This window comes from Mustela nivalis (genome assembly GCF_964662115.1).
Source record: "Mustela nivalis genome assembly, chromosome: 12".
Taxonomy (NCBI): Eukaryota; Metazoa; Chordata; class Mammalia; order Carnivora; family Mustelidae; genus Mustela; species Mustela nivalis.
The window spans coordinates 89,620,492-89,639,244 of record NC_139031.1 but is presented as its reverse complement, the minus strand read 5'-3'; the positions used below and the strand labels follow the sequence as shown (position 1 = coordinate 89,639,244).

The window sequence follows — 18,753 nt, the reverse complement described above, 5'->3', positions numbered from 1 at the left end:
AAGATTTTTTAAAGATTTATTTATTTGACAGAGATCACAAGTAGGCAGAGAGGCAGGCAGAGAAAGAGGAGGAAGCAGGCTCCCTGCGGGGCTCCATCCTAGGACCCTGGGATCATGACCTGAGCCAAAGGCAGAGGCTTTAACCCACTGAGCCACCCAGGCACCCTAGGTTCCCTACTTTATAAAGTATTTTAATGTTGAATTAAATACATATGGTATCTCTTCTAGTCACGGGTACTTCTTGATAAGAAATCTTCTAAATTTTGTACAAATAACCCATTTGATATATCATTATTTTGAACATATGCAGGAGGCTAAGAGGATCGTGCTATTTTGCCAATAATCTGAGTTGTTAAAGAATGCCCCAAAACTGGGTGCCTGGGTGGCTCAGTGGGTTAAGCCACGGCCTTCAGCTCAGGTCATGATCTCAGGGTCCTGGGATTGAGTCCCGCATCAGGCTCTCTGCTCAGTGGGGAGCCTGCTTCCCTCTCTCTCTCTCTCTGCCTGCCTTTCTGTCTACTTGTGATCTCTCTCTGTCAAATAAATAAATAAAATCTTTAAAAAAAAAAAAAGAATGCCCCAAAACTGTGCCTGGAGTCAAGTTTATATTTAAGTCAAGTTATATATTTAATTCTTCTCATTCAATTAACTTATTTAATTCCTTCAAGTTGCTGATAGGAGAGGCACACTATTAAACACTCATTTGAGGCATTTCTTATAACACTAATAAGACCTCCTTTTGTTCTTTGGTGTCACTCTTCAAATACTGAAAGCTAATTCGGTTTCCAGAAAATAAGCTTGTGCCACGTATCAAACCACACACCTTTTTTGTGATGTTCTGGTATTGTTTTCAGTAACATTACGTTGCTTTTAAAATATGAACTTTTTGCTATTAGAAATATTTTTTCTGGCTTTTTCTCTACTTTCAACCTCTTTGCCAACACCAGTGGGCCTTCCAGATAGCTTATAAAATGTATTTCTCCCCATCACGTAAGAAGATAGGGAAGGGAGGAGCGTTGAGAAACCCTACTGGTTTTTCTGCAGAGTCAGACCTGTCTTGTCTTGTCTGCTGGGTTCGTATTTCAAGCAGAAGGTAAAACTAAGCAGTAAAGGCCTACAACTTCTCAATGTGTTTTAAAAATACTTCATTTTAATAATATTTTGGTAATGTTTATATTATCCTTTTATACAGCTGAGATTACAGAAGCATGTTAATGAAAAGCAGCATTAGGGACCCTCTTTCCTGTACCTGCTTTGGCCCCAGGATGTGGATGAGTCCAGCGCCAGGTGCTATGGGTTTCTGGGAGGTGTAGCTGTGCTCAGTCATGGGGTGGGTTCCCTCTCCAGGTAGAGGAAGGTGCTGGGACCCAGAGACATGGTCGTCTCTTTTTGCTTGGTCACTGGTTTGACTGTGTGACTTGCTTCCACTGAATCCATGAAAGAAACTAGGAAATGCTTAACTAAGTGCACATTTTTTTGCGACACACTGAGATTGTCACATCAGAAGATGCACATCAGGTGCCTGTCTGGTTGTTTTAAGTGAGAACGGAGATTATTTGTTCACTTTCCAGGACACTGTTGAAGTCAACTCATCCGCACGAGTTAAACTCTAGTGCTCACCTCGCATGAGGCAACTGGCTGACTGACATTTAAGGGGTCAGGCCCTCCTTCCGGGTCATACTTCTGACATCCCAGTCCAACTCGCTCAGTAAAATGACAGGAGGAGGATTTCCTTGATTTATCTATGTGTAAATGTTATGGTACTTTCTAATTCACTCAAATATTAAAAATAATTCATAACAAGACCACTTACTTTAAAGCACCTGACTACAATTTTGATGTGGTCTAACTATAGGAAATAATTTTAGTACGTCCTTTCATGGTCGGTGAACCTCTGGAAATAATGGAGACAAAATATTATTTTTAATAGTAACAGTAATTATTATTATTCCCCCATTGCTCATAAAGAAGCTGAGATGTGGGGAGATTTAAGCATCTTGTCCAAGACCATCATGGCCCCATAATTAAAATGGCCAGAAGTAGAGCTTGGGGATTCTTGCGCTCTCTCTTGATCCCAGCAACTTCCTTCCTCCTACTTCAGAGGTCTTAAATGAATAGTGGTGTGTGAATAATGAAGTTCAGATTTCCTAGGGTCCTGCAGTAGAGGCTTAATATTTATTTATTTTTAAAATCACCAAGACCTGTTTCTATAGGCAACACCGCTTGTGTTTGGAAAGAAGGCATTCGTATAAAAGCCAAACTTATGACACAGACATTTCAAACCTGAAATTACAAATACATAATAGGCATCTTGAAGGTCATTTGTTGACCCCAATGCGGAATTGTGATGACTCAGTTTACAACTGAGACCATGGCTCCAAGGGAGTCTCCCAATGATACCTTCTCCGGATTTAGAGTCTACTAACGTGACTGCTAACTAAATCAGCGCAGAGTTGGCAGCTTTTTAGAAAATCCACCGACTCCTAAAACAAATTATCTCGGAAACATGTTTCTAGCATGTGAGTGGAGCCCAAGCTGTGGACTCGGGTTACCTTCAACCTAACTAACGTGGAAACGGAAGACTTCATCAGACATCGTCTGCTCCTAATAGTGGACAAAGGATTCAACATGATGCCGGATGTTGAGTCCGTGTCCAGATGAAGTGTCCCTGTGATCAGTCGTGGGGAGAGTCTCGTTGGTGTGTTTCTTAGTGCCAGCGAGCCAAGAGGGATGCCAGAAAGACAGGCCCATGGAACTCCTCCCACTAACTCATCAAAATTCTAAGAGAGGTTTTCTTGTTCTTACTTTACACATGAAAATGCTGGCTTCCCCAAGGTTACTCCTGTCACGAGAGATAGGGAAGATGGGGTTTTCATCTTCTCACTTACTAGAGCACAGAGTGGGCCTTTGTTCATCTTCCCACTTACTAGAACACAGAGTGGGCCTTTGTGTCTGCAAGGCTGTGTGGCCTGTTCACCCAGATCTGTTCTGGAAAACCAAAGCAAAAGTACATATGGCAAGGAACAGATCACACCACCTCTTAAGAGATAAACACTAGCTTCACCAACATATATGAGATCATTTCAGTAATGAGCCACGAAAGTGAGAGTGACCTGCTAATAGGGATCCATCTTGTGCCAAAGTCATTTCATTTAACTTCTGTGTCTTTAAAGAAACACATGATTGGAAGTTCTCTACCCTATGACCCAGCAATTGTACTACTGGGTATTTACCCTAAAGTTACAAATGTAGTGATCCGAAGGGGCATGTGCACCCGAATGTTTATAGCAGCAATATCTACAATAGCCAAACTATGGAAAGAGCCTAGATGTCCATCAACTGATGAATGGATCAAGGTGTGGTATATATACACAATGGAATACTATGCAGCCATCAAAAGAAATGAAATCTTGCCATTTGCGATGACGTGGATGGAACTAGAGGGTATCATGCTTAGTGAAATAAGTCAATTGGAGAAAGACAACTGTTATATGATCTCCCTGATATGAGGAAGTGGGGATGCAACATGGGGGGTTAAGGAGAAGAATGAATGAAACAAGATGGGATTGGGAGGGAGACAAACCATAAGTGACTCTTAATCTCATAAAACAAACTGAGGGTTGCTGGGGGGAGGGAGTTTGGGAGAGGGTGGTTGGGTTATGGCTATTGGGGAGGGTATGTGCTGTGGTGAGTACTGTGAAGTGTGTAAACCTGGTGATTCACAGACCTGTACCCCTGGGATAAAAATACATTATATGTTTATAAAAAATAAAAAAAATTTAAAAAACAGCCAAAAAATAAGTAAACAAAATTATAGTAATTGCATACCTATCCATAATTAGTTTAAATATATATGGACTAAGATCTCTAATTAAAAGACAGAGGTACGGAAAGCATAAATAAATAAGACTCATCCATATGTTGCTTATAAGAAGCTCATTTCAGATCCAAGGAAATGCAAACAGAAAGTCATGACATGCACACAGAAGCCAAACAACAACAACAACAACAACAAAGCTGGTGTAGCTGTACTTATATCAGACAAAATAGAATTTAAAACAAAGACTGCAATAAAAGAAGGGCATTACATAATGATAAAGAGATAAAGAGGTCAATAAAAGAGGTTACAATATTTATAAATTTTCCTCAACTTTCTTATTATTTAACACTCATAGATGCATACATTTATTCTAGATACTACAGTTTTGAAAATACACTATCAGGTCACAAAAATGAGTTCCCTGGGATGTTACTTAGAAATTATGTGGTACACATATACACAAACAGAAATTACTTTTTTGATTTGTAATATGTTCAGTAATGAGCATGTGTTACTTTTAGGATGGAAATGGAAATAAATACCATTATTGATTTGACAAAATAATTTTATCACAATTCAAAAATACAGTAGCATTTAGATGAATTTCGTTATTCTATAAAAACTCAAAGAAATACGATGCTGATGTGAATATGGTAAACATTTAAAAAAGAAAACTAGGGTTGTTTTGAAAATCTTAATTATGTTATGGACTTTGGGGAGTGTATGTGTTATTTGAGTGCGGTGAAGTGTGTAAACCTGGTGATTCACAGACATGTACCCCTGGGGCTAATAATTCATTATATGTTAATTAAAAATTTTTAAAAACCTTAAAAAAAAAGAAACGCATGATTGATTTGTATACAAAGAGACTGGTGATAGTTCTATGTAAGACAAAAATAACGTGATTCCTAAAAATTAGAACAAATTAACATGGTCACAGAGCTGTGCACACATACATATATATGTTCCAATATCTGAATGTAATTAAAATCGTGTGTGACAAATGCTTCATATACAGATTCTCAGAAGTTTTAAAGAGTGCCTTCTGAATCTCTTATTTTCATAGACTATTAAGACATTATTGACACTTGAAATATTCCTTAAATAGTATTCTGTCTAAATTCCATTAAAATAGCACTAGAAATTCCTTTTGCTATATGGCATTGTCATCACACAGTCTGAATGACAGTGTCCAGATTTTATCTTCCACGGACAAAGTGCTTCAGAAGGAAGTAATGATATCCAAGGAAAATAAAACAATTTGTTCAAATACCTTTTCTAGTTTTTGTCAGTTACCCTCAGATAAACATGGACTTCAGTTCTGAGGTTGAATTGTAACCTTGGCATCACAGTGAATGCGGGAGCCAACAGGGATCTGCATGTCTCAGGTCTTGAACCTGAGTCAGAGTTTAAGGAACGGGATGCAGAGTTGGACAGATGAGGAGCCTCTGCCAGATGCGCCCACCATAACCAAAATGGCAGCCAAGGCTGTGGCCACTGTGGCTGGTGCTCGTGGACCGCCTACCTCCAGGCAGGTGTGGGAACATGATTGTCAGGTATTATCTCACGTAACAGCTCCTCAACCTTCAGAGTTCACTGGACCCGAGTTGAGGGTTCTTCCTGCATGGATGGCAAGTTAACATCGTGCTTGATGGGAAGTTCCAAAGAACTGATAGCATTGAGGTAGATTTACAGCCTTGCAGCCTTGGATGTGGGCTGCAAGAAAACGTCTTTGCTGCTTAGGAATGAGGCAAAGGCTTTAGGGGAAGAGCAAGCCTTCAGGGGTGGCAGGATTCCAGCCAGCTTATTGGTGCCACTGAAATGTAAATCACCCTGCAAATAAGGAAAGCTTAGAACAATGGTGACTAATCCAGGCCCTGAGGAAATGTGGTCACATCCCTGTTAAACATTAGCAGACTTTCTATGAAGCAGGCAGGCTTTTCCTTTTTTTTTTTTTAATTTATTTTTTATTTATTTTCAGCATAGCAGTATTCATTATTTTTGCACCACACCCAGTGCTCCAAGTAATCCTCACCCTCTATAATACCCCACCACCTGGTACCCTGACGTCCCACCTCCGGCTCCTTCAAAACACTCAGATTGTTTTTCAGAGTCCATAGTCTCTCATGGTTCACCTCCCCTTCCAGTTTCCCTCAACTCCCTTCTCCTCTCCATCTCCCCATGTCCTCCATGCTATTTGTTATGCTCCACAAATAAGTGAGACCATGTGATAATTGACTCTCTCTGCTTGACTTATTTCACTCAGCAGGCTTTTGCATAAGAACAGAGTGAAGCCTCTGTCCGAAACCCACAGGAGAAGAGCTAGGGGCTCCGAGTTCTGCAGACACACTGATCCTTTCTCCATTCTCTCCCAGGGTTTTGCAGGAAACACAAACGCGGACAGCGTGGTGCATTACCAACTGCAGCCTCCCCTTGAAGCCAGGTTCCTGCGCTTCCTCCCCTTAGCCTGGAGCCCCAAGGGCAGGATTGGGATGAGGATAGAAGTGTACGGATGCACATACCGTAAGTGCTGTTTACCCCTCTCCCCGCCCCAAAATCAGTGACAGAGGGGACATGCTCTCATGGCCAGGCTGAAAACCGAGCTTGACTTGTTTCTAACTTTTTAGGTATCTCTGTGTGTCTGTGTGGAAAGCCTGGATACTGCTGTCTTTAGTTACTTTAGGTGAACATAGAGGTGGACCTGAACTGAGCCTCGGAATCTGAGAGTCCCAGGAGAGAGCGGGGTACCTGTTTTAGAGTGGGTGTGTCATCCAAACAACGAGGTCCAAGTCAACCACAGCAATTCACTGTGATGGATGGTGCCGTTCTTAGGCACTGAGGTGACCCTGGTGTGGGGACGAAGGGGACAGCCGGTGATCTTGTTTTCCCCATAACCCAAAATGACTCTGGGCTTCTCCCATATTCGCTGTTCAAATCCCCACATTCTCGACGTGAATCTTTGCTTGAACATCACTTATGTGTTGTGCCTTCCCTCTTTTCCCCACTGATGTGCAGAGGGACAAAAGTCACAGCCAGTGTGAGCGTCAACACAAGCAGAAACACATTCAGTGACGTCTGTGGGGAAATCGACTCTACCGTTGCCATTTTGATGATTTGGAATATGTTGGAATTTTTTAAATGAGCACAAAAAAAAAAAATATTAATGAAAAATTTCTAGAAAACTGAAGAATAGCCCAAAGAGTATGTTGGCTGGGAACATTGTGGGAGGCTGGGTTTTTGGTCACACTTCATTTCATACCTGAGCAGAGCATTAGCTTTGCCGAAAAGTGTCAGTGAGATCTGTCACAGGCACAATGTTTAATATGTCAGATCCTTGCTAGCAGACATTTTCTCATTCAACAACCAGACCGGCCAGATGGATCTGGTATGGCCTCGAGGGAGAACTTGACCATGGAGACATGGAGATGTTTGCGAGAGCTATTCCATACTGGACCTAGGATTTAAAAACTGTCTTTCCCCCCAAATTTGGTTCTCATAACTACTATATTATGCAGGCTTTCATTTCTTTGTTCCCTCACATGCCATGTCAGAATTTATCGGACACTTGCTATTTGCAAAGAATTGTGTTAGGGACTGGATGTAGGGGGCCCTTCTAAAATGATTGGTTTTCTTTGTAAGGAGATTGTCATAAAATTGTACAAAACAAATGTGAAATATTGGAACACGATCCTGGGGCCTAGGGAGGAGGGCAGCCAGTCAGTTTTCTGAGTGAAGGGCTTGCAGAGTGAGCTGGGGGAGGGAGGGGCTTCTGGAGTGAGGAAGGCAGGAACATGCAGCCGGTGGCTCTGGGACTCTGGGCTTCTGTGGTCTCGGGGTCTGGGAGGGTGTGGGCACTGTTGGGCAGAGGGAGCTGCTGCAAAGCAAGGATACCATCGCCCCTTTGCTGATCCCACGGGCCGGGAGACCTTCTGGATGTGGGGATCACTGTCCCAGAAGTGACCCCGTCCTAGATTCAAGCGTCCCCTTTGGCCTCAGCTCCACTATCTTCCTGAGCTCTGACAGGCTCTGCTTTCACTCCATTTCCAACCCCTGCCTCTGTGTTGGCCCTTCCATGCAACATTCAGTGGAGATGGTTTCGTGATGCTGTCCGCCCTTTCCCCCCTCTTTCCACGGGCCATCACCTTCCCTCCTTTTGTGTCTGAGATCTGTGAACGTGTTTACTCCTGCAAACAGCTGGGGCACCCGATACTCCGTTTTCTCTTTGATCCCATAAAATCAGCTTCTCCTTCCTCCCATTAGTCCTTCAGGTTTACTGACTTCAAAGCAGAACAAGCAAGGTCTTTGATGGTGATTTGCCGTTAGCCTGATGTTCTTCATGAGGCGGTACCACCTCCTTGGGGGAGAGGTCAGTCCCAGGGAGATCAAAGCTGCGGGCCTAGTCCCAGGAAGGACCTGAGTGCACCCTAAAGTCAGCAAACACGAGCTATGCGCCATGGGGGCCTCCTAGCCTAAAACCATGGACCAATAACAGTCACAGTGACTCGCAAAACTACACGGCAGCCGTGGTTTACTAGTGGAGCTTCTGTCTTGTCTTCATTCTTACTATTAATAAGAGCAATTGTTCAAGCATAGAGCTTTGCCCTTTGTTTTTGACAGTAATTGTATACGATATGATTTATAGCCCCAAGTGTTCATCATTGCCCCCCTCCCCATTTCTAGTCTCACTGCTCTGTCCAGATTGCTTATCGTGGCATATAATGTCTCTTAGATGCAGCTTCTCTCTCTGGTTTCACTTCTTTAAACTCCAATTACAATCATATTTGCTGTTCCTACGAACACCAGGCATTCTTCATGGCTTCCTGGGGTGGCACACACACGTTCTCTACCTGGAAATCCCCCTTCCCCCAGCTCCTAGACTGCACATGGAGTGTGTGTGTGAAGTCTTCTTAGAGTCCCATGCCCCCTCCAGCAGCTCCGAGGAAGGGGAATGTCCGGAGCTATATTCCCCATGAACTTGTTCTAGGCTTTGTATTCCACTCTGAAAAGGTTTCCGTTCGGGTGTCCTCTGCTTGCTTAAATTTTCAGTAACATTTACACACTCTGATCAGTTTCACGTTGACATCCTCGACGTAGGTCTCTGTAAGCCACAGACACCGACACTGGCCCCACATCCCCCTTCATTTCTTTCTTGACTGTTATTCTTCCCTGGGGCAACTTCTGCTCCTTCTTTTCTGCTTTGACTCCTGTGTTCATGGTTTGTGTCTTCTCAAGCATTGCCTTGAGCTTGTACTAGTCCCATCCTGTGGTGGTGTAGTGTCGTCGTGTGTTCATGAGTGTGTTGTTTGTCTGAATAAGGGAAGAGAGAGAGAATAAGGGGAGGACAGAAGGAGAGAAGAGGGAGGAAAGGAGTGTATGAGTCCTTGGGAATATGGACTATGTAGGCAGTTCCTGTGTCAGGTCAGGCATGAAAATAAAACTGGGAGTAAAACATGTAATTGGCCATTTTAAAACATTGTTTTTATCTGGGGCATCTGGGGGGCTTAGTCAGTTAAGCATCTGACTCTTGATCTCAGCTCAGCTCTCTCAGGTTCATGAGTTCAAGTTTCACATGAGCCTAGTTAAAAAAAATTAAAATATTGTGTTTGTTTTAAAAATGTACTGACTATTACAGCAGAAATTTATAGGTTTTGTTTAGCAACCTCAAAACATCCTTGATATTTATATATTTCTATAAATATAAATATATGTAATATAAATATTATAAAAATTTAAATGTCCATAATTAATACAAATAGCCAACTCTAACATATTTTTATTTGAATAAAAACTCCAAAATAATGCATTAAAATACCCCTTAGCATCACACTTAACTTTAGCAAGAAGGCTCCTGAAAAATGTGTTCGTATGTAATTCAACTAATTAAATTATTGGGGTACTTGAGATGGAGATCACTTATTATGAATCAGAATGAGAACCAGTAGTTTTGTCCATTGCAAGAGTGCAGAACCTACATTCCAAAGTGGAAAATGTGATATGATACTTCATTGATAATACGAAGTGTTTTTCCAATTTATGTGATTTCAATTTATAATTATTAGTTTTCTTAACTGGGGCTATATTTTGATGCTATCACCAACATGGGTATGAAGGTGAGGGAACCCCTACTTCTACAGATGGGCTGTCCCCCATCCATGCTTGGAGAGTTAGCCGCTGCAAACTCACTGAGCTAAGTCTTCTCTGTCCCACAATATGATGTTTTGGTTTAATTTTTTAAAAAAATCTATTGCCTTGGGGCACCAGGGTGACTCAGTGGGTTAAACCTCTGCTTTTGGCTCAGGTCATGATCCCAGAGTCCTGGGATCGAGCCCCGCATCGGGCTCCCTGCTCAGCGGGAAGCCTGCTTCCCCTTCTCTCTCTGTCTGCCTCTCTGCCTGCTTGTGATCTCCGTCTGTCAAATAAATAAAATCTTTGAAAAAAATCTATTGCCTTTAAAAATGGTGTATGAGTGACACATGTTTAAAAATGTCATTTTATGTTTAGTGACATGTCCATTTGTTTTCAGATATTCAGACTGATTCATGAATGTTTGTAAGTGAACAAAGTTCTGTAGAATTGATTCTCTTTGACGAGGCCTGAAACTGAGTTTCCAGTGCACACATTTCCGTTGTAAGTCGTCCTTGTGACAGGGCACACTCTTACTTATCATGTGGGCTTCACGTTTGTCATGAGGGGCTTCTTGATCAACAGTATGGCCCGTTGTTTGAACCGTGTTGGCTGCTTTTGGGTGCCTACCTGTAAATTGCGTGTGACACATGCCATATGATTGGGAAGGTCTTGCCCTCTTTCTTTCCAGACACTTCCCCAGAGAAGACCTCCCCCCGTGCTCCACTTCCTCCTTCCTGACTGTGAGCTTCCTTATCTCTAGTTTCCTAAGCAGCCTGCAGTAAGATTGGGCTACTCCTGCTGAAATGTGTTCTTTTCATGATAGCTGAAGTGAGAAGGTGAGGGGAGCACTGTCAGCTCTGGGAAGGCCAAGCCATGTCTGTCCTCTTGGGTTTTATCCCAGCACCTAGTGGGTGCTATACCCATGTTAAATGAAAATAGAGTGTACTTGAGGGAACAAATGGAAATTAAGTCAGGGCAGTGTGGGGGTTGGGGAGGAAGGGAATATGGGGAAGATGGTCTTTTAGTAACAAAGCTGTATTATCCAAAGCCAAATCCCTGCCAAGGCAGGGTCTGAAGCTACAGAAGATGGTCTGTATTATTATTCCACAGGAGCCATAATATTTACCTATTTTTTGACCTCATAAATATAGATTCATGAAAAGCCACAAACGAAGTGTATTGAATTATGCAACAGGTAGATCAACAAAAATAATTAAATTTTTTGATTTCCCATCTAAAATAGGGTTTTTAATATTTAAATCAAAGACGGATCGCCACATGTCTTGCGGTGAGCTGGTTCTTATCACGGCCACCTGTAAGCAGTCAGGAATCTGGCTCAGAAAGGATCACTGGCTAATGGCACTGAGTGCGGGATGACAGGTGTCTGTAAAGTGCCAGACAGCACACATTTTAGGTCTGTGGGAACCTGTACTCTCTGCCACAATCCTTCATTTTTTTGTTTTTTAACAAACGTTTAAAAATTAGCTCATGGGCTGTACAGGCTGCAGAGTGATGTGGGTCATTTCAGATGAAGAGAAAGCAGCCTCACATTCCAGACTTCTGAAAGCAATTCCTCATTTTTATCTGTGCTGTTTTAACTCCTCTCCACTGAGCGTACGTTTGTTACCATTTAAGATTTTAGTGAAATCACCAGGACTACTACAAGATATGTTGTTTGAAGTGGTTTTGTTTTACTCCATTGATGACCTTTCTAGATTATAACTCAGTCTCCTTCTAGGCTTAGAGAACCTGTCAAACCACGTTAAATGTGCCTCGTAAGATAGAATGTGATGATTAGCTTGTGGTTGATTGTTCTAGGTATGAGTGTTAGGGATCTCAGTGGAGAGGAAATGAAAACATTATAACAAAAGGATTTTCAGTCCATTCTTTTGTGTTTCTATAAATCCAATAAATTTTTCACTACTCCATTTTGCCTCAGGGGAATGTTCCAGGAAATATAATCTAGGTTCTGTAGAGCAGTGGTTCTCATATGTAGTTACCAGACCAGCGGCATCAGCATTGTCAACATCGCTAGGGGACATGTTAGAAAAACAGACTCTTAGGTCTCACCCCAGGCCAGTAGAGTCGCAGTTCTGGGATGGGGTCGGATTCTGTGTTCACCCAACACAAAAGGACGTCCTCATCCTTAGAAGACCAATGTTACTCTTACAAAGCTATAGTGGCAACAGGGAAGCTGGGGACAAACCTGATCTGGTCAAAAGATGCCTGATAAAATCATTTGTGGAACAAACATTTCTTCTTCACTAACTGCAGAAGGGACATCATTTAAATTTGACAAAGGGATATGTTTTTATCAGATGTTCATTTAACTATGCAATGGGGAATAATTGCTTGTTTCCATGATTTTTAGACACACTGCTGTGTTTATATATTTTCCACCATGTATGGGAACCGGAATCAAACTCCTGAATTTTCAAAAGGTGGCTGCATGAAATAAAGGATTCCTTAGAGTAGTGAATGTAAAGGGTTTGCTGTAAATATTTTAGTTCGTCTGAATGAAATGCAGGTCCTATGTACATTGGTCCCACGCTTTTGTGAGGTTAAATAACCCAACATTGTATCACTGGCTCAGAAGACATCAGCTTCCTGTTTCTTTGGCTTCCTCTTGCACCTTCATTTATTGCACACACACATTTGAAAAAACCTCTTTTTCAAAAATTTGAGTGCAACGTACACACAATGTTACATTAGCGTCAGGTGTACAACATGGTGATTTGATGATTTTACGGGTTGTACGATGTTCACCACCAGCATAGCTGTCACGTGTCCCCATACAACTCGATTAGAATATCGTTGACTATTTTCCTGGCCGTACCTTTCACACCGTGACTTATTCACTCACTCCATGACCAGATGCCAGAACCTGCCGTTCCGCATCCCTCCCTTTATCCATCTCCCACACCATCCCTTTAATAGCCACCGGTTTGTTCTCTGCATTTATAGGTCTGGTTCTGCTTTCTGTTTGCTTATTCATTTTTTTGTTTTGGTTTTGGATTCCTCATGTGAGTAAAATCATATGGTTTTTAACTTTTTAAGGACAGTAACATCTTGTCTTTTTACTTATGAAATATGAGGAATATGAGAGATTCTTCTGGGCAGTTAGTATGAATCCCCTTGTGTATCCCCTGTTCTGTCTTTGGTCTCTTTGACCAGTGTTCTTTTTACATTAATGAGAAAATATAACTTTTTCAATAAAGAGAATGCAAGTGACCTTGATAGTGGGAAAAATAAGACTACTGGAGAGTTGAGGACAATGACAGCTTCATGCTGCTGTGGGGAGTGACTTCAACTGTTTTACCGATCTTCGTTGTTTACAGGATGAGAAGTGGCCGGTACAAAGGCAGAAGCAATTGGGCTTAGTCAACAGAAGTATTTCTAGCTGATACATGTTAGGGAAAATGTCAGAAAAGAAAAAGAGTGGAGGTTAGGGATCTCAGCTATAGGTATCAGGGAGGATGGGCAGCACCATCCCCTCTGCACTAAACAGACCAGAGATAATTATGTGTGTGTGTGCGTGTGTCAACTTGCCTGAATGAAGATTATTTTTGATTACTTTGATTATTTTCTAATGTCTCCTGCTGTAGGATCCGAGATGGTTAACTTTGATGGGAAAAGCTCCTTGCTATACACGTTTAATCGGAAATCTGTGAGTCCAGCCAAAGATGTTATTTCTTTGAAATTTAAAACCAGGCAGACTGACGGGATTCTACTCCACAGAGAAGGACAAAACAGCAAACACGTCACCCTGCAGTTAGTTAGAGGAAAGCTCATCTTATTGCTTAATTCAGGTAAAAATTTCCCAGTGGGTGTTTTCAAAAATATGCCTCTTTAGATGGATGTATCTTTTTATGCTTAGTTTTTCACAGTTAAGTAGCTAATTTATCCTGAAACCAGAACATTTTGAGAAAGAAAGAAGACCCTAGAAATAATTACTCTGGAGCAAGAAGTGTGACCCAGAACGGTCTAGGCAAATGGAAGTGTGGTCGCTCCACAGTTGAGGTGTACTACGGAGAACATGCATGTATCCCGAATGTACTTTACTGTAACAAGTTTTATAGGTCAATTAGTGTGTAAGGCCATTTGCACATGTTCAGTAAACAACCTGGTAATATAGTAAAGACAAGGGGTGGATCCCCAACCCGTGAGGCGGTGCTCTTCGTGAGGTTCTTGGAAGAAGATACTTCCAAGAAAAATGAAAATGCAATAATAATAATAAACACAAGTAAGGTAGAAGAAATCATTCCCAAGTGAGAGAAGGTTGTACATGAGGCTGAGGTAAAGGCAGTTGTCCAGCTCTCCAGATAGAAGTGTGCCAGGAAAGTGACTGGGGGACATGTTGACCTCCCACAAGGTAGCCACAGTGCTGAGTTGGCCTCCCACATGGCAGCCATGGTACTGGGTTGGATGGGGCGGTTCATTTGCTTCACCTGTCCTTGTAGGCCGTGCTAACCTGCCCTCCCCTGGCGCCCATGCAACCCTAACCCTGGGCAGCCTGCTGGATGACGAGCACTGGCATTCTGTCCTCATCGAGCTCGGGAACACGCATGTCCACTTCACTGTGGACAGGCACAGTCAGCATTTCCAGGCTGAGGGCGAGTGCGACTACTTGGATCTTGATTATAAGGTGTGAACATTTCTTTTCAAGTATTACAGATTTTGTTATTTAAATGCAACATAACCTTTTAAGAAAATACCGCTATGCAGAGAAATTCCCTTTGCTAGTAATTTGGAATTCTGGTGAAACGTTTCCTACGGGTGACATCGGCCCAGCAGGAGACCCACGTGCATTGTTGAGATGTTGTGTCACTCATAGGTGTGAGTTCTCCCCTGGGAGGAAGTAGTCGTTGAATTCGGAAAGTGTGTAGATGAAGAGCTATCAGTATGACAGGGGGTACAGTAAAATACACAATTCTGGACGGCTTTCCATGTTACCTCTGGTATTGGCTGTGACCCGTTCCCTTGGAGATGTCTGTGTTTTAAACCGATCGTAAGCAGAATTAGCAGTCTAGGGTGCTTGGAGAAGAAATCACCATACATTCCAACCTGCTTTTTTGAGGAATGAGAGGGCCAAAGTCAGGCGATTCAAAGTACCATTTCTTGGGACATTTAAAGGCTTAACACATCCCCAGCGTGTAGCCCGCATGTATGTAACCAGCACTGGAGAATACCTTTTGTTCTGCCAGTTCTGCTCAGCACATCTATCAGAGCAAAGGGAATGATTTCAACATTCATTTAGTGTTAAGTGGCCTCAGCCGAGGACGCCAGCTGCAGAGCCTGGTCCTGAATGAGATTATCGATGCCTTCATCATTCTAACCCATCAGCAGTGTCCTGACAAAGACTCGGACCCTGAAGCTGGGTTCTAGGAAGGTTTGTAAAGTAGAATGTCATCATGGTCAGCTGCCTTGTCACCCAGATCAAGAGTGACCATGGAAATGAACATACACCTTTCCCCGTCAGCTGAAGTGACACAGCCCTTTGAGTAGTAAATTGCGAGAAGGGGTATTTAACCTACTTATATAAATGTAATAAAGAAAGAACCGGTATATCTACATCTAAAAATTCACCTGAAATTAACATGATAATGTTAAAATAATGCCAGATAGATTGAAGGCAATTATGCTATACCCGCTGAGCATCTGTGTTTTAGGCAGACAATCAGAAAATCATTAAACAATATTATTTATGTCATTTTTTTCTTTCTAAGATCAGCTTTGGGGGGATTCCTGGACATGGAAAATCAGTGGCATTCCCACAAAAAGACTTTCACGGCTGCTTCGAAAATCTCTACTATAATGGAGTGGATATCATTGATTTGTCCAAGAAACACACACCACAGATCCTTGTCACGGTAAGAGTGCTACACGCAAGGTCAACGGAGCAGGGAACTGCAGCTTGTCCAATGGGCCCAGTCTAGAATGTGCCTCTCCTGAAGGCAGGGAAAGTGCCAGTCATGTATGCCTTTTAGTTCGTTTTTGACTTAATTCACTAAATAATTAACTTGATTTTTAAATTTAACTTTTAAAAATTTTAGTGCCAGTCACTTACACACCGTGTAGTATGAGCTTCAGGTATGCAGTTCAGGGATTCAGCACTTCCCTGTGTCACCCGGGCTCCTCACAAGTGCCCTCCTCCATCCCCATCACCAGCTTCTTAATTTTTACAGGTGTGTGGAAACAGAGGCACGCTTTCGCAAATGTGTCATGGCGCCTCTGAATAAAGACTTTTTGGGGCAGGGACTCTGTTGGGATTGGTTTCCTCTTGCTCCTTTCTCCTGTTACTGAACTCCTAGCTCAGTGCCTGTCGCTTGCTGGAAAGACCAGTACTCGAGAGATAAATTTGGATTGGAAAGGAATTTGAACTTAATTTAATTTGAGGCCAGGAACTTGGGGAGAAGGTGGACTCTTGTGCAAAAGCCAGCTGCTGAGTTTCTGCCTGGCCCAGGGATTTGCAGAGGGGTTAAGAGTGGGTCGCTAAAGGGAGGAGGTGGTCTGCTCCATCCTGGGCTGACTCCTTGGTGCCTGCCACAAACCCTATCTCTGTGCTCAGGGGCTGTTCCTCAGGGGTCTAGTGCCTGTTTGCTGATATGCAGGAATGCCCTATTGTTCTGCAAAGGGAGGCCAAAGCCCACAGACACACAAAGGGAGGTTAGTAAAATCTGTCCTGTGACCTAAGAAAGAAAAAGATTTGCCAGAAAACTTGCTTGACTCTTTGGAAGGTGGATGTGGCTTTGAACAGGTGACTGGGCACGTTTGGGACCTTCTCGCCCCAAGGCCAGGGGTCTGTCTGCTGTGGATCTGGGGACTTAGGTCAGCGAATAAGGAGCATGTTATTTTGAGGCAGGTAGACCCCTCAGATGGGTTGGATTGTTGTCAGGCTTCCGTCCCTCCACGTGGCTGCCGGCCATCCCCCCAGGCCAGCATGTTACTGAGCTAGCATCTGTCCTTCCACGTTTGGTTCCTTAGACCCAAATCATCTACAATCAGTGCACCCAGCTTTGTGAACACTGACGCCTCCATATCGAGCATGATTTACAGAAATGGGATTGTTTTATGTGAGCTTTTCTCCATCTCCATTTTCCAACTCAGCGAAACCTGTGCGAATGCTTTTTTTTTTTTAACGGTTTATTTATTTTAGAGAGAGAGCATGAGGGAGAGAAAGAGAGAGGATCTCTCAAGCAGGCCCACCACTGGGCTCGGCGCCCCACATGGGACTCGATCCCGGGACCCTGAGACCATGACCTGAGCTGAAATCAAGAGTCGGTAACTCAGCCAACTGAGCCACCCAGGTGCCCCAATTTATAAGAAAGTTTTAGGTTTGATAGATCACCCTATGTCATTCATGATCCAAATGTTTTCTCAGATTAACCATGTTAATCTGATCATGTTATAATATAATTATATATCATATATCATATCTTTTTTTTTTTAATATAATTTTTTATTTTTTCTAAACATATATTTTTATCCCCAGGGGTACAGGTCTGCGAATCACCAGGTTTACACACTTCACAGCACTCACCAAAACACATACCCTCCCCAATGTCCATAATACCACCCCCTTCTCCCAAACCCCCTCCCCCCAGCAACCCTCAGTTTGTTTTGTGAGATTAAGAGTCACTTATGGTTTGTCTCCCTCCCAATCCCATCTTCTTTCATTTATTCTTCTCGTACCCACTTAAGCCTCCATGTTGCATCACCACTTCCTCATATCAGGGAGATCATATGATAGTTGTCTTTCTCCGCTTGACTTATTTCGCTAAGCATGATGTGCTCTAGTTCCATCCATGTTGTCGCAAATGGCAAGATTTCATTTCTTTTGATGGCTGCATAGTATTCCATTGTGTATATATACCACATCTTCTTGATCCATTCATCTGTTGATGGACATCTAGGTTCTTTCCATAGTTTGGCTATTGTGGACATTGCTGCTATAAACATTCGAGTACACGTGCCCCTTTGGATCACTACGTTTGTATCTTTAGGGTAAATACCCAATAGTGCAATTGCTGGGTCATAGGGCAGTTCTATTTTCAACATTTTGAGGAACCTCCATGCTGTTTTCCAGAGAGGTTGCACCAGCTTGCATTCCCACCAACAGTGTAGGAGGGTTCCCCTTTCTCCGCATCCTCGCCAGCATCTGTCATTTCCTGACTTGTTGATTTTAGCCATTCTGACTGGTGTGAGGTGATATCGCATTGTGGTTTTGATTTGTATTTCCCTGATGCCGAGTGATATGGAGCACTTTTTCATGTGTCTGTTGGCCATCTGGATGTCTTCTTTGCAGAAATGTCTGTTCATGTCCTCTGCCCATTTCTTGATTGGATTATTTGTTCTTTGGGTGTTGAGTTTGCTAAGTTCTTTATAGATTCTGGACACTAGTCCTTTATCTGATATGTCATTTGCAAATATCTTCTCCCATTCTGTCAGTTGTCTTTTGATTTTGTTAACTGTTTCCTTTGCTGTGCAAAAGCTTTTGATCTTGATGAAATCCCAATAGTTCATTTTTTCCCTTGCTTCCCTTGCCTTTTGTGTTGTTCCTAGGAAGATGTTGCTGCGGCTGAGGTCGAAGAGGTTGCTGCCTGTGTTCTCCTCAAGGATTTTGATGGATTCCTTTCACACATTGAGGTCCTTCATCCATTTTGAGTCTATTTTTGTGTGTGGTGTAAGGAAATGGTCCAATTTCATTTTTCTGCATGTGGCTGTCCAATTTTCCCAGCACCATTTATTGAAGAGGCTGTCTTTTTTCCATTGGACATTCTTTCCTGCTTTGTCGAAGATTAGTTGAC

The 18,753-nt window shown here is 42.5% G+C and overlaps 1 protein-coding gene across 7 annotated transcripts in view; it reads left to right on the top strand.

The window, feature by feature from the left end:
• The window catches only part of LOC309844800 (contactin-associated protein-like 3), a 173,906-nt gene that overhangs the window by 69,863 nt on the left and 85,290 nt on the right, over nt 1–18,753 (top strand). For all 7 annotated transcript variants that reach the window (XM_082692044.1, XM_082692040.1, XM_082692043.1 and 4 more), the window contains 4 exons: nt 6,196–6,343; nt 13,552–13,755; nt 14,407–14,591; nt 15,673–15,816. In XM_082692044.1, the coding sequence (XP_082548170.1) occupies nt 6,196–6,343; nt 13,552–13,755; nt 14,407–14,591; nt 15,673–15,816 (681 nt within the window). The remainder of the gene's footprint in view (nt 1–6,195; nt 6,344–13,551; nt 13,756–14,406; nt 14,592–15,672; nt 15,817–18,753) is intronic.